At 40.4% G+C, this 16351-nt stretch overlaps 2 protein-coding genes across 2 annotated transcripts; both read left to right on the top strand.

Moving 5' to 3' along the window:
* The first annotated feature begins 1458 nt into the window (after positions 1-1458).
* Positions 1459-11482, top strand: LOC121933794 (immunoglobulin superfamily member 1-like). The gene is made up of 9 exons (XM_042473784.1): positions 1459-1545; positions 1935-1973; positions 3019-3302; positions 4332-4619; positions 5951-6241; positions 7755-8045; positions 9148-9438; positions 10418-10724; positions 11357-11482. Exons 1-8 carry the CDS (start codon positions 1508-1510, stop codon positions 10699-10701), a joined length of 1806 nt encoding a protein of 601 aa, XP_042329718.1. The 5' UTR covers positions 1459-1507; the 3' UTR covers positions 10702-10724; positions 11357-11482.
* Positions 11365-15126, top strand: LOC121934334 (immunoglobulin superfamily member 1-like). The gene is made up of 3 exons (XM_042474737.1): positions 11365-11641; positions 12759-12958; positions 14758-15126. The coding sequence occupies exons 1-3, from the start codon at positions 11386-11388 to the stop codon at positions 14803-14805; spliced, it is 504 nt and encodes a 167-aa protein (XP_042330671.1). The 5' UTR covers positions 11365-11385; the 3' UTR covers positions 14806-15126.
* The last annotated feature ends 1225 nt before the right edge of the window (positions 15127-16351 follow it).

Genomic DNA, 16351 nt, shown 5'->3' with positions numbered 1-16351 from the left:
TAGGGTCTGCTATATTTCCCCCTTTCCTTGATCTATTAATTTTATTGAACAATTTTATGTTTCATTTATTATTTTGTCATTCATGGTAGCCACAATGTTAACTGCTTTAGTTGGTATTCTTCTTCTTCTTCTTCCTTGTTGTATTCTGTGTTGTTACTGTTTTGCAAAAACATACATGCAAATGTGCAGAATTCATAATGATCTCCCTGCCAGTCTGATCTTTCATCTGCTAAAAAACAGTTTTGGGGTCCCCATGCAGGTGACATTCAGACAAGCTTCTATTCAAAGTTATTTTTAGTTGTTTATCTTTTACTCTAATCAATGTTGATTATCGATTGGTTCATTTTTGTTATCGGTCCCAATAAACTTCTTATTTGTTTTGTCATCAACTGAACCACAAATGCTTTGTATTTAAGGAACTCAAAAATCACTGAGCAGGCAATTGAGTTGCCTTCAAGAATTCAGTACATACCAAATGTGGTTGATCATGAAAAACTGAGGCTGAGAGAGTCTCTATACCACACAGTTACAGCAGTTTGATACCACTTTAACTATCATGGCTGCATCTCCCAGAATCTTGGGATTTGTAATTTGGGAAGACAGCTAGACCTCTTCACTAAAGAGCTCTAGCACTACATTTCAGGAGTGTTCACTACATCTTTCTTGCAGAGAATCCAAAGTCTCTCATCAAACTGTCTCAGAGTTCAAGTGGGAATCATCTCTTACATTATGACAGGGGATTAGAGGGGATGTATGAAATCCCAAATACCAGTAAACTGTCCTGTGGCGTGGGAATAAAAAGTCTTTGTACATACTGGGAGTTCCCTGGAAATACTTCAGGATGGAGGAAAATGTCATGTAGATATCATATAAAAAAGAGAGAGAAAACAGGGGGAGGGGGGAAGACTGGAGCAAAACCAGGGACTTTCTAGTTTTCCCAGTCTGTCTGGGTGGCCCTAAAACAACAACAGTTTTGCAGGCTACACATCCTTTCACTGGTGTTGTGAACAAAAGCAGATGTTGGAAAAAATCGGAACACCTTGCTTGATTCATTTCTCTTTCTGCTTGGGAGCCAGCAACACAGAGAAAAAGGAACCACAAACTCAGTGTCCAAGTTTTCTGGAAGGGGTGCATGTATGGGTATATTTTTTTTAGCACAAAACCACAATTTCATTATCTATCTTTTTCCATAGCAGCACTCTAATCTACGTTTTATGCTTACCCCAGCCCAAAGCAGTACAGATCCTCTGTTGCAAGTTCTTGCTTTTGAAATGACTTGAGTGGCTAGCGACCTTAGTGAGATGACTGACTGTCTATCTGATCACAGATTATCTTTCTTCCATATCATGAGAGAACACACGAGAGGCTCATGGCTATGCCCTTGCTGGCAGATAAGGCTCTTGCCAGCTTCCTGTTATCTTTGGATCCAGTTTGGGGGCTGATAGAATGCAAAACACTTAACAGACACTGCAGCTACTAGGCCTACGGACCCCGATGTTGTCCCATCATGAAGAAGACACCCAATGTCAGCATCCTGTTGCTTTGGTGAGAACCTCAACTGGCAAGGGGTGGAGGAGCCTCAAACAGGGAGAAGGGCATTTACATAAAAGCAAGAGGGAGATATTTACATTTTGATAAAGACAAGCTCTTGGACTCAGGATGAATGGAAGATATCAATGGGAAAGCTTATCGTGAAACATGTTGCTACAGGAGCATGCTAATATTGCTCTATGAATTGATTTCATCAAGAATAAGTGTCTCTAGGCACTGAAAATGTGTTGCAGTAGATGTAGGACTTCATCTCAGATACATGTGTCCATATGTGTGTGTCCACTAGGAGACACAAGGAGACTCACAATGGATGTGGCAGTCATCTGGCTGGGCTTTCATTATGATAGGGACCTGTTCAGTAGTGGTTGTTTTTTTCTTTTCAGGTTGCTTTCCATCTCAGGAAGAGAAGATGTTCAAACAAGGTAAGGAAATGTCCAGGCAAAGTGTGTTATTTCTACAGTGACTCTGACCCACAGACTTTTGAAATGAGCCCTCTGTCTCACTTTAAACTCTCAAAGAGAAGGTTTTTCAGGTTTGAAGAATTTGTTTGAGCAATGCTGTCTCAGATTGTGAAGTAGAGGTTATTGAATATTTACTAACTCTTGATGCCACCAACAAACTAATACTTCAAGCGTGTTGCCCTTATGGTCACTTGGCTGCTCAACATGGGACATGATGTGAATTTATCCACAGTCATGTTCCATGCTTCTCACCAAAAATCTATCTGTGTAGAAAGGCATCCAAGCTACTGGCTTTCTCTGACATGTCAACAGACTGTAGAAGCAAATGCAGCAATACTGACCATAAGAACAAAAATCCAAATCCATTTAAGGTAATATAACAACTGAGAAATGGGGGAATGAACTGTTCTTGCTTGTTTCTTCTCTCCAGCAGTACTAGTGCCAATTGCAGGTGCAATGTGAAACCATCACATCACTTGGGGGAACTTTATTTAAGTGTATTTATCTTCCTTCCTTGTATACCCCACAAGGGACCCAAAGTAGCTTATAACATTTAAATAAAAGTTGGCTAAAATGTTACATTGCAATTTAAAAAAAATTAAACAATACAGCATTTGCCCACATTCCATGTTAAAACTCTGATCATGCAGACTTCATGACTTCAAGATTTTCATCAGCTTTTCCCTTCTTCTCTATCCAAACCCACCCTTCCTTTTGAAACATCTTGCCTGATGAAGAGAGCTTCAGATGTTAGGGGTTTGCATACTTGTTGCAATATTTGACTCAGTTTAATAGAGGGAGTTATTCCTTTCATGGATTTGGGAACAGGACATTCACCATGTCACCAGGGTTGTCTAAATCAATCCAAGTATTGCCCAAAGGGTGCTTTCTCCTTCCCATCCCACATGTGAACCAATTATATAGGACTGTAAGAAGCAAACTCAATTGATAGACATTTCTTATCTACCCATTAACATATGATTTTATCTTTGTTACCATGATTCAGTGAGAGCCCTCCTGCTCCTAAAATCTCCTTGATTCCTATGTGGCGAATCTTGCTAAGAGGAAATGCCACCATTGTCTGCAAGGCCCCTCTCTTCCCAATGTTTCATTTGTACCTGGAAAAGGATGCACAGAACCTAATAATTCCTACAGAAGGAATCAACGGAGTTGCGTATTTTCTCATCACTAATGTGAGCGCAGAGCATGGAGGAATGTACAAGTGTTGTTATAACAGTTCAAGCCTTTCCCATTCAAAATGCAGCGGGCTCCTAGAGCTTCTGATAACAGGTAAGAAACCCTGACAATGTCTATCTTAAAATCTCAGAAAAGATTTTGCAACCACTACAACTGGATTTAATGGTGAATATACTGTTTTGGTCTGCTAGGTGAGAGATAGTATATCCATTATTATGGCAGTGAGACAATAAATGGAAATATTGCACATGTGTGTGTGTGTGGATGTATGCAGCAATCCCTCTCATTAACACTAAATGGGCATTATGCACTATTACACTTTGGCTTTATCTACACGACAGAATTAATGCCGTTTGACACTGCTTTGACTGCTGTGGCTCAATGCTATGGAACTCTGGGATTTTTAGTTTTGTGAGATATCTAGCCTTCTCTATCAGTGAGCTCTGGTGCCAAAGCAAACTACAAATCCCAGGATTTCATAGGATGAAGCCATGGCAATTAAAGCACTGTTAAATTAATTCTGCTGCGTGGCAGCAATGTGATATGACACGGAAATATTCTGCTGTTATATCCACTGAGAAGAAATCTCTAGGCTTGGATTAATTCTTTTGCACGAGGCTCCTATGAGTGAATCTTGTGGTTCTAAACAAAGAAATAAAATAAAATGTAATCTGTAACTCTGAAGTCTGCCCACCACTGTTTTAATATATTTGCCTTTTTTCATTCCAATATTCTAAGCTTTCTACTGATGAGTGGCTCCATCTTGGCCTTAGTAAAATTCTTATTTCCCTGCTATGAAACTTATTCTGTCCCAGTTACATACAAGCTCCGCTACCCCACACCCAAATCCAAAATATTTTGTGCACATTTTTCATATGTGTGCATTCCTCCCCCCCCCGAAACAGACACATTTTGTGCAGTTCCCAAAGGTGTCGCTGATTACACTTTTTTCTGCCTGTCACAGAATGCATTGCGAGCTCATAAACATATGGACTTCCAATCTCAGATTATGCTGAGTTTAATGTTTAGGTCCAAGATGCAAAACCTGAAGGAAAGGTGCTTTTAAAAAAAATTATGGTGTGCATTTCTCACCTTTTCCTGCTGTTTTCCTTCTTTTCTCAGATCCTGATCTACCAAGGCCAAATATTTCTCTTACCCCTAGAAAGATGATTCACTTAGGAATCACCGTCACTTTTCAATGCTCAGCCAAGGGCCCAATCCAGGGGTTCTATCTTCATAAAAATGGAAATAAATTGGATTCTCAGTCTGTGAAACTGGATGAAGACAGTGTTATATTTTCCTTTACTGATGTGAAGCAGACTAATGGAGGCAGATACCACTGCAGCTACAAATCATCTTCATACCCTTTCATCTCAGAGTCCAGCAATGAAGTGGAACTGTTCGTTGTAGGTCTGGTAACTAATTAATAATTTTCTCAGACTAGGGTTTCCCAACCTTTTTCATTCATAGAGCCCTTATCTCTGTGGTGAAGCCCCTAAAGGCCTACCCTATGTCTTACATGTTAGTGGTGTTTAGGAGTATATATAAGAATATATTCTTATTCTTTAATGTCATTCAATTTTTATTTCTTTCATTTTCCTGGACTGATCACAGAGCACCTGGGAAGTGCACACAGAGCCCTAAGGGCTCCTCAGACTAACAAACTTTGTGATTCAGCTTGCATAGACTTTGTTCTCCAGTCTTACCCTCCATACAGACCGGCCTGAAAGGCCAGCTAGGGGTTAGAACCGGGGTGTAGCGTCTCCATGACGCATGCCCCTGCTCCGCCCCCAGAGCAGTGTGACACCACATGCTGCACCACATGGTGTGCGGCATCACAGTGCTCCTCCAGCATTGTGTCCACATGATGCACCGCCATAGCTGCAGCAACACAGCTATGGTGCCCTTTCCAGAGTGCAAAAATGAGCCACTTTTGCAGCTCCTTTTCATGCCCTGGAAAGGCCAGATCAGGTGTGTGACATGCAATTGCCGCACCCCTGGTCTGGCTGAAACAGGAGTGGCTGAAATCATGTGGTAAGGCACAGAGAAAGCTGCTGCTCTCTGGCTCCATTTCTGCTTTGTTTTCTCATGCAAAAAAGGCTCTTAGCCTTGCTTATGAAACATTCTGCACCATTCAGGTGAATCAGGATTGCAGGACAGTTTACAGTAGTAATGACTCTCAACTTGATTCTTCCCACAGAAACTGAGTGCGAGTGTTTGACTTTTCATACTTAATTCCTACTGTTTTGATTTAGGGATACAAAAACATAAAGACCACACACCACCACTCAACACTCAGGGGTGTGACTTTGTGCCATTGACTCCAGTGGTTTTAGCTGCTGTTGTGATTTGATCGGCTGTGCAAGAGAGGGGAAGTGAACATGCTATGCTTATGGAAATCTTGCACTACTATCAGGAACAACTGAGGTTAAGGCACCACAGCAAAAGCAGGTTGCCTTCAAAAAGGTGGGCAAGAAAGGCCCTCCTGTTTCTTCTTCCAAAAGCATTTCCACCAACTTCCTGTTTTGTGACATCAAACCTACTTTACTTTAGGTGCTTCCATAACTGGTCAAGAGAATGTTAGAGCTTAGACAGAGTTGGGTGGATGCTGTTAGGTCTGAAGGACAATAGAGGTGTTACCCTCTTCTTATGAATCTGTAGATCCAAGGAAATCACAGAATTACAATCCTTGGCAAGGGAGGAAAAAGGATGCTCATTGTCCAATTTTGTCCTTTGTACAGACCCCACATTTCCCAGGCCCACCATCTCTCCATATCCGATGTTGTTGGTCACCCCTGGAGGAAATATCACTGTCACATGTAAAAGCAAAGGGTCATTCATGAGGTTCTATCTTCAAAAGTCTGGAGATGAGATGCCTCAGCAGTCACTAGAGACCAAGGGGACCATGGTCAAATTCCACATCAAGAATGCAAGTGAAAGCCACACTGGAGAATATAGCTGTAGATACAGCACTTTGTCAGAACCTTTCGTTGTCTCAAAAATGAGCAATCTCACTCAGCTGGTAATAACAGGTAAGAAGACTGATTTTATCCTCAAAATTCATTTTTATACCCATTTTATACCTAAAATTCATGGTTCGTTGTTTTATGAGCAAGGAGGGAGTTCCTTGAAATTTAGCTACAGAGTGTATTACACATTTATCAAGAGTTGGCAAGGATGTAAATTCGATTTTATCTAACAAAGCTTTACAACTTTTCCAACAAAATTCCTGAAACCCCTGAAAGTAGCTTTCCTCAACCTAATGTCCTTTATATGTATTAGATCACAACTCCAACCTTCTCCTGCCAGCATAGTTATTGACAACAGGTCTCAAGGGTGAAGGATGGAGAAGGCTACATTAAAGGACTTCTTCCCTATGCTATTCATTTAATTTTAATTTTATGCCCTACTCCATGTCTTTCCTCCAAGCAAAAAACTCAGCAGAAGCCCAAACCTTACTTTGGCCATGGGAGACCAGATGGAGAGGAGGAAAATGGTATGATGTCTCCTTCTTCTCCTTGTTGACTTGGGTCTAGCTTGAACAGAGCTAAACAAAGTGAGCTGCAGAAATTTGCTTTCTTGCCAGGAATGGTCTCCACTATTGCTAGTGTTTAACAACCAAGCATAAGAGGCTATGTTTTGCATCTGGTTGGACAGAGTAACAGGAGATGAATTGATGATCCCAAATTAAGGTTACCAGGCAGTAAACTGGAGACAGTTTCTGGTTGCATGCAAGAGGGAAGTATGGCTGATGTTGATTGCCACACAGCCAGAAAAACAGCAAATATTTGCTGTTTTTCCACTTTGTGGGGGTCTTGCACCCGTAAACCTCAGAAATGTGGAGGGCAAACTGTATACAGACACACACTTTTCCAGACAGTGTGCTCACTTTGAGATTATTCCCCACTGTCCTGAGGATTAAAGACTGACCCTGAGCTGTGAGAAGAAAGCCAAGGCAGCAGAGGAGGAGGGCAGCAATGCCCCTTCCATCGCCTGCCACTCCATCACTTGCTTGTCTGTCCTCCAACAGTCCTGGGCAGGCAGGTGGGTGGGTGGATGAGTAAGCAGATGGGAGAAGAAGCAGGAGGGAAAGGGTGCACTGAGGGGGAAGCAAAACAGTGGAGGAGGAAGAGGATGAATGTGTGCCCATCAGGCTTCTCCTTTGCCCAGCTTTTTTCCTGAGGATAACTATAGACATTCATATAAGTCAGCAACACTGAAGACATATTAATGTCTACAGTTTGCTTTACTCCATCCATGTAACATTTTGGAATATAGTTTTCCAAGGCACTTTGCATTATGTATTTATGTGTTTGCTAGTATCACTACAACATCGTTATTCAGATTATATTATTGTCAGTTTTGTCTATTACAGAGTCTTCTTGTTATTGCTTTGGGATATTGTCGTAACAGAGTATATTACCAGTGTTAATAGACCCTAGCTATTTCTTTAGTGTTTTCTGTGAAACCCTCCTGTTGTGTTTTCTGACCAAAGCTAGTGACTCCATTGCCACCTGGGCTGCTCCATCTGTTTTCTCTTCCCAGTTCCTCATCTCCCCAAGCCCAACATCTCCCTGATCCCTTATGGAATTGCAGAGCTGGCAAGCAACATCCGCATTGAATGCACAGCCAACCGTTCAGGGAGCCGATTCTATCTTTATGAAAGCAGAACCAAAAAGCAGTTGCAAATAGTGATCACAGCTGGCAGCATGGTATACTTCCCCTTCAACAACTTGACGAAAGGAAATGGTGGGAGCTTCTGCTGCAGCTACATGAACCAGTCGGAATTCTTCACCTCTTCAGAGACCAGTGACGATGTAACGCTGTTGGTCTTAGGTCAGGATCCTATTTCAGCCTTGGGAGACTAACAAACATTTAGAGCAGGACTAGGGAACACCATCCTGTGGATCTCATGAGCCTCCCTCCAATTCTTTTGTGTGTGTGTGGGCCCTCCCAAGATCTCCAGATGATTCTGGGTGTATGGGTGAAAATTGCCCCCAAATGGCCGGAAAATGCCCAAACCACCATAAAAATGTAGTAGTTTAGGGATCTTATCACACTAGCCTGTTATGCCACCACAATCACACTAGTTTAAGAATGGAAGCATATGAGTTTGGCATCATTTCTTATTAGATTTTCCTCCATGATAGTGATTTGGTGATCTATGGTCACATGATCCATTTTCTGTACTGCTAAACACCACCTTCTGGGAGGAAGGGTGGGAATGAGTGATCGCAGCTGCCAACTGCCTCCTGAAGCCAGCTGCTGTGTGAATATGCACATAACAGCCAGCTTCAGGAAAGCATTGGCTGTCCCAATCACTGTGATGGGGAAGAGGGAGAGGAGCAGAAATGTGCCCACTCACACCACATGACTACCTGAGAACAGAAACTGTAGCAGAGTGATATCATAGCAGCAAGATTGAGAGCCTATTGACAGGTTTTGCCTGTCAATAAAAAGGCACACATCACTAAATAGGGGCAGTAGAAATCTAAATCACATCACTAAATAGGGGCAGTAGTTTGTTTTGATTCCAGAACTCTCTAACTGAGAAGGCTAAATATCTCACAAAACTACAAATCCCAGAATTCCATAGCATGGAGCCATGGTCCTTAAAATGGCCTCAAATTGCATTATTTCTTTAGTGCATATTAGACCCTGAGGTTTTGGGCAATCTGGAGGAGCCCACAGTCAAATATACAGACGTCCAATTCCAGACTTTTAAGAAGGTAGTCCTCAGACCATTGAATCTGGCTGGATGAATCTGTTTTCAGTGTCTTCCACTTTCTAAAAAAAGCTTAAATTCTTTTCATCCCAAAAATGGAGAAATTTGTGAATTTCTTAAAATGACCAAATAGCTTTGAGAATGGTCAGCTAGACTGGAATCAGAAGGATGAAATGGTGGTGCCATCATTGACACCATTTTTCTTTTTCCCAGATACCCTTTTGCCCAAACCCAACATCTTACCCAAGAACATGGAGTGGATTCCCTTGAAGAGAAATATCAGTATCACTTGCCAATGTCAGTATTTGGCTGCCAAGTTCTTTCTCCAAAAGGAAGATGATCAAATGCCTTTCCAGACTCTAAAAGCAAAAGGGACCATGGCCACATTCATCATCAGCAATGCAACCTCGGCACATGAAGGGAAATATAAGTGCAGTTACAGCAGCACATCATACCCTTTTGCCATCTCATCGCCCAGTGACTTTGTGACCATCCAAATAACAGGTAAAAGAACTGACTTAGCCCAACACCGTACTTCACTCTTTCTTTGAGGTATTATTAGGAGCTTACCTGCAGCATCTTGGTGTATGGTTGACAAGAAGGCATTAGAAGTCTATTTTATATTGGGCACCTGGGTGGGTAGAGTAGATGGTTCTTTTTGTGTGCCTTCAAGTTGTTTCTTATGACAACCCTATCATGGGGGTTTCTTGGCAAGATTTGTTCAAAGGAGATTTGTATTTGCCTTCCCCTGAGCCTGAGAGAGTGTGACTTGCCTCAGATCATCCACTGGGTTTCCATGACTGAGCTGCAAATTGAACCCTGGTCTTCAAAGTTGTAGAGCAATACTCAAACTGCTAAGGATGATGTATTATGTAGGACCCAATTCTTGCATGAAAGGAAGCAGGAAAGATTAAAAAGAAGTCCTGCCCTATCTATCTATCTATCTATCTATCTATCTATCTATCTATCCATCCTGCCTTTTTCTCAAGAATGGGACTCGTTGTTGTTTGTTTGTTTATATTCTGCACTAGGTTCTTTGGAAGATACCAAATTGCATATCTACATCCTGAGAGATTTTGTATGCCATAGGCCCCTATGACTGAGTAGGGGGGCAGACTGGGGTGCATAGATGCCTGTAAGAGTGATGAATGTATTTGGAAGCAAGGATTTCTTTCCAAAAAGGTCCCTTTCATATTACACCATTATAGCTATGATTCTACCAACTGCCTGGGCTGCATCCTATGGATTCATGGGATTTTAGTTTGGTGAGACGAAGTTCTTTGGCAGAGAACCTAAGTACACCTCTCTAAACTGCAGCTTACATGATTATATATAATGTTGCCATGGCATTTAAAGTGGATTCCATAGCAGATTTCACTGTTACCTTGAACCATATACTTGCGACCTACACCTTAGTCTGGGGGAGATGAATGAAGCTGTAAAGGTGCATGCATTAAGCTGCCTTTTTTTTTTTAACTTGCAGATCCCACTCTACTGAAGCCCAGTATTTCCCTTTCTCCAAAAGTGATGGTCATTCTGGGATCCAGCATCATTATTCCATGCACAGTCCATGATCTGAATAATACGTTCCATTTGAACAGTACTTTCTACCTTTATAAGATTGGTTATGAGAAGGAAACACAAGCTGTGAAGCCAGACAACGATACAGCCATGTTCCCCATCAATAATGCGATGGAGAAGCATGGGGGGGAAATATCACTGCAGTTACAAACCCCAACCAGTGTCCTTGATGTCAGAAACCAGTGATCCATTGGAAATTCTTCTTTTAGGTGAGGATCCTAATTTAACATCTTTAACAAATAATTTAACAAATAATTTAACAAAGATGGAGAAATAATAATGTGGTACATCTTTGTCCTGTCAGACTTACTTTAATCAGAGCCAGAGTTTTTGGACTACAGCTCTCAGAATCTCCCTGTGGTCATACTGGCTGGGGGAATTCTGGGATTTGTAGTCCAAAAAGTAAGTTTTCCAAACTCTGACCTAGTGGTAGGGCTAATTTTTAATGTGGGATAATGGATGGAAACTCCAAATCAGGTCCAGGGGTTGTGTAAACATCCCAGACACCATTCAAATTTTGGGGGCTGTGTAGTGTAAACAGCATGCAGCCAATGCAGGGGGAATTTGGGGTATATAGGTAATGGAGACAAACCCTAAATATGTCTCCAGACTTATTAAAAAGATCAGAAACGACTTTTTACAACCAGCTGTCCAGGTTGGTTTATTTTAAACCAATTAAGATGGACGAACAGGAGCAAAATCAAGGACTGTTTATTCAGGCTGAATGCAACCTGGAGAGGAAATAATGAGCATGCTTTAGCTCACTGCCCTGTACCTGAAACCAGTCCCTCTGAGATAGTGATTTAATTCCGATTTCTTTCCTCTTTCTTTCTGCTCACAGATCTCACTTTAACCCGGCCAACTATTTCCATGAGCGGGCAAGCAGTGATTGGGGAGACCATCACTATCTTGTGTACAATTAACAATGGACCCGTGAACTTCTATCTCCATAAGAATGGAAGCCAAAGCCCAAGCCACGCCATAGTCACCAACTTTGACAAGGCCACACTTTCCATCAGCAATATCAGCTGGGAGCACAGTGGGAACTATAGCTGCAGCTATGTATTAGCTGACAAACCTCTTGTGTACTCACAGACCAGTGACACATTGCAGCTTTGGGTATCAGGTGTGGTATTGCCTTTGGTCTTGATGACCTCTTGGTATTTCATCAGTGTGTGTTAATAATGGTGGGATGACAAATTTTTCAGGGCTCATTACTTACTGACTCTCATTTATTATGAACCATGATCAGTGGTGTCACTAGGATTGGTGTCACCCGGTGTGGTAATTCATGGGGTCACACACATATACCCCTTGACCTCCTCTCATATCACACCATACAGAATCCTTAGTACAGTCAACTCTTCATATCCATGGATTTTTTATCCACAAATTCAAGCATCAGTGGCTTGCAAATATTTTTTAAATATATAAATTCCAAAAAGCAAACCTTGATATTGTCATTTTATATAAAGGACACTATATAAAATGGAGCCCTGGTGGCGCAGTGGTTAAATGCCTGTACTGCAGCCACTCACTCAAAACAACAAGGTTGCGAGTTCAAGACCAGCAAAAGGGCCCAAGCTCGACTCAGGCTTGCATCCTTCCGAGGTCGCTAAAATGAGTACCCAGACTGTTGGGGGCAAATTAGCTTACTTGCTAATTAGCTTACTTGCTGTTCACCGCTATGATCTTTGGAATAGCGGTATATAAATAAAACAAATTATTATTATTAATTATTATATTACTATGTCATTGTATTCAGTGAGACTTGAGCATCCATGGATTTTCGTATCCATGGGGGTCCTGGAACCAAAACCCAGTAGATAGCAAGGGTCAACTGTAATGTTTTTTGTATTAATGTTACTCACAAATCATAATTCCCTTATATCACTGAATGTAATGGCAATAGTTGTGATATTGAATTTATGCTTTTAAATTACAATATCATAAGCACAGCCTAAATGTATTTACATTTACATAGTTTTAGGTGGTTAAAGTGAGAATTTGATGTTTTTTAAAGAAAAAATAAAAATAATTAAAAATTAAAATATTTTTGTAAAAATAAAATTTGAAATTTGAATTTTTCAATTTTTCAATTTTTAAAAAAGCACATCCCAGTTTTTATCTATTAAATATTGGAGGGGATGCCATCAGCTTTTTAGATGGCATAATCAGTGGATGATAATCTTCCTATCCACCTTCATGTGAGTATAAACCCTGATTTATCTATCTCTTTCCAGACAAGCCAGATTATACCAAGGAAAACATAATTCACTGTACTATTGGAGTACTGATCCTTCTTCTCCTTGGCTATCTTGTGGCTTTGGAATGTCAGAGCACAAAGATGTATGAAATCAAGTCCCAACAACATCCAAGGAAGGAATCCTTGGATGAATCCACTTTGCCACTAGCCCCAGCCCCAGCATCATCAACTGAACAGGTAAATGGGAAGGGAATGATGGTACAGGTACTTGTTTGAGGGTTGGGAAAAGCGTCTGGTCCCCTTCATTTTCATGATTATATTGTCCGAGTTGTAAACTTTTCAAAATTACAACTGAAATTGATCTTGGAAGGAAATGAATCAGTGTCATGACATCTTTGGAAAATAGGGTTGTAGCATAGGCTGGATGGGTCAGTTGTTCTAAGCAGTGCTAGGGGTGGATAAAGCATAACCAAACATGCAAGAAGAGGCTTGGGTTGTTCCTAAAGTAGAAAAGAGGATCTTATGTGTCAGGAAGGTAGACAACTGTGAGTTAGGAGCCCTTGCCAATAAAATGCAAATAATCTAGATATGTACCTTTTACCCTCCCTCCCTCCTATTATACACACATACATTTTGATAAGCCTTTATCTTATTCAGGGATGCCCACATCCAGTAAATCTGGAATCCTTTTGGTGCTCTGGGCTGTTGTAACCTCCATTTATTCTAGTGTAAGGACTTTTTGCACACCCTCTGAAAAAATGTTCAAAAAGATTTTTTCATCCCTAATACCTCCTAGAGAAAGTTGGGGGCAATTTCAACATGTTTTTGGTCTTCTCTGGGCCATTTTTAGGTCTAACAGAGAGGTTTATTCCAAAAGAAAGTTACCTGATTGGGGTTCTGTTGGCTGCAGGACCACAGGATGCTGTTTTCTGTACCAAAAATGTTGTTTTCCATTCAAATTTGCCATCTGTGAATTTTACACAGAACAGATTCCCAATTACAGTTTTCTTTTCTGTGCAGGATTAATATTTCTGCATTGAAATATTATTTTCCTTGCAGAAAATGCTGTTTTCTGCAGAGAAAATGACATTTTCTATGCAGGTTAGCCATGCACAAGTTTTACACAGAACAAATTCCCAAAAGCACCTTGTGCTCTGCAGAGAAACCAACAGTGACTTTGCTGGAATTAATATTTCTATGTTGAAATATTATTTTCCACACAGAAAATGCTGTTCCCTATACAGAAAATGCTATTTTGCATGCTAAATAAACATGGGCAAATTTTGCACAGAATAAGTCCCAAATTGTGAATATTCTTGTCAGTCCAGGATCAGGGTTCCTCAAGACTTGAAAAACATGTTTTTCACCCATTTTAGCATATTTTAGTATATTCTTTCCATCCCCATTACCAATATCTGTGACATCAGGTGCTGTTTCCTGGTTGAGACAGAAAAGAGTTTTATTTCAGATTTTGCTTGCAATGCGCCAGTGCCTGGCCACCTATGTGCACAGGTCCACCTAAGCCAGAGCAAATTGTATGCTCCTTCAGTGTGCAAGCACTTTACATTTATTACTGTGCATTTATCTATTTAATTTATATCCCACCTTTATCCTGCTATGGCACCCAAGGAGGTTTGCAACAAATTAAAACCAAGTACTACTACAACCAGGGAGGGCTAAAACAAAGCACAGTTTTAAAACAGTTTTTAAAAAATATTAAAACATAGAACAAAGGATAAGCACATTATACATCCTGTTAAAAGACTTTTCTGTTATAGTAAATTAAATTTCAAAGGACTGCCTGAACACAAAGGTCTTTGCCTACTGGCAGAAAAAGAACAAATAGGAGACCAACTGTGTCTCCCATGGGAGCGAATTCCACAACTTGGGAGCTGCCACCAAGAAAGCTTTGTCCTGTCCTCTCAGTACCTATGGTACCTAAGTGATGGGATGCAAAGAAATCTTCCAGACAGCATTGTATATTTTCCATTGCTTATACATTTGTATTAATGTTTTTTTATGTGTAAAATTTCTAGGAAAATACAAACCTTTCACTTGTCAACAAAACCACAACCTGTTTGTGATACAGTGTGAAGATGAAATCATTTTCTCAAGCTGCACAACATTTGAGAAACTGCTTTGCTTTGGCCTAACCATAGTGGAACCATCAGTGGATCACAAGACACATCGAAAAGAAACTTAATTTATCTTTTGTACTTCATGGTCACCAAAATGTCTTTTTTTTTTTTAATTTCTTGCAAAGGATATTGAGAAGCTTTAGTCTGTTGTACTGCACAGGAAAAACTGAAATGAATCTAGACTTCATCATATGTAGTGTGCGTCTACACTGTAGAAATAATGCAATTTGATACCACTTTAACTTCCATGGTTCCATCCTACAGAAACCTGGGATTTGTAGTTTTGTGAGGCACTAGCACTCTTGGACAGATAAGGCTAAAGACTTTGTAAAACTACAGATCCCAGGATTCTAAACGCTGGAACTCCAGCATGTAAAGTGGTGTCAAATGGCATTATTTCTACAATGTAGATGTTCCCATAGATTAGATCCATTGAAATTAACAAGACTTGGGTTGATGTTGGCGGCTGTCAAGGTGACTTCAATTTATGATGATCCTATGAAAGTCTTGGGTTGTCCACCATTAATTTGAGCTCTATAGGCTCACTGTAAGCCCAACTAAGCTGCATCCAGCCTTGTGGGTAGAATCCAATCGTGTTTCTTCCATCAGTAGTAGATTCCACTTCCCATACTTACATACATCCTCAATGGGACATTTTCCTTCTAGCCCCACTTATCCCAATGCCATGCAAAAATCTATACAAGAGGGTTTGTCAGTTCTCCAGAAAACAGAGTGAGGGGCACGATTGCTGTGGGGAGAGGGAGAACTATCCTCATTTGGTTGAGAGAGCTGTACATCGCTGAATCTGGGCCATTATATTTAAATATTTTTGAATGTTCTAGCTGCATGCATTAGTCATATTATGATTTAATATTGGGATAACCATTAGAACATGATTTTACTACATCTATGAAAGCTTACAGTATTTTCATTTGTTGCATTATAAAGATCTTACGTACTTCATAGATAACAAGGGAATTTGTCTGCTGTTGCTTCGACTGATGTTGCCAATTTGCTTATTATTTGAATGAAACAGTTGACTATGCTGTAAAAACTTCAATTAACCTGAAGACTTAATTGATTTAAATTAAACTAATTCGCTAATTTAAAATTTCTATATCTCTGGTATCACTATATTATTGGGTCATTTTTGCCTATTTACTTACCGCTTTTTTCCAGCTTTGTACATTTCTTCTCAGAATAGAATTTTTAAGAAAAGAGTGCGGTTGGATGACTGTGGACAAGTTACATTCTTTCAGCCTAAGAGGACAGCAATGGCAAACCTCCTCTGAGCAGCTCTTGCCATAGGTTGCCATAAGGTGGAGTCAACTTCCAGATACATAATAACACAACAGATGAATAAAATGTGTTGTTGTTGTGTGCCTTCAAATCATTTTTTACTTATGGCAACCTTAAGGCTTCCTGGTTCATTGTTGTTGTTGTTGTTTTGGCAAGAGGAGTGGAAGTTCAGAGCAGTGGAGAATTGAACCCT

Source organism: Sceloporus undulatus, chromosome 6 (assembly GCF_019175285.1).
Source record: "Sceloporus undulatus isolate JIND9_A2432 ecotype Alabama chromosome 6, SceUnd_v1.1, whole genome shotgun sequence".
Classification (NCBI taxonomy): domain Eukaryota; kingdom Metazoa; phylum Chordata; class Lepidosauria; order Squamata; family Phrynosomatidae; genus Sceloporus; species Sceloporus undulatus.
The sequence above is the reverse complement of the archived record's forward strand: the minus strand, read 5'-3'. Positions and strand labels throughout refer to the sequence as shown.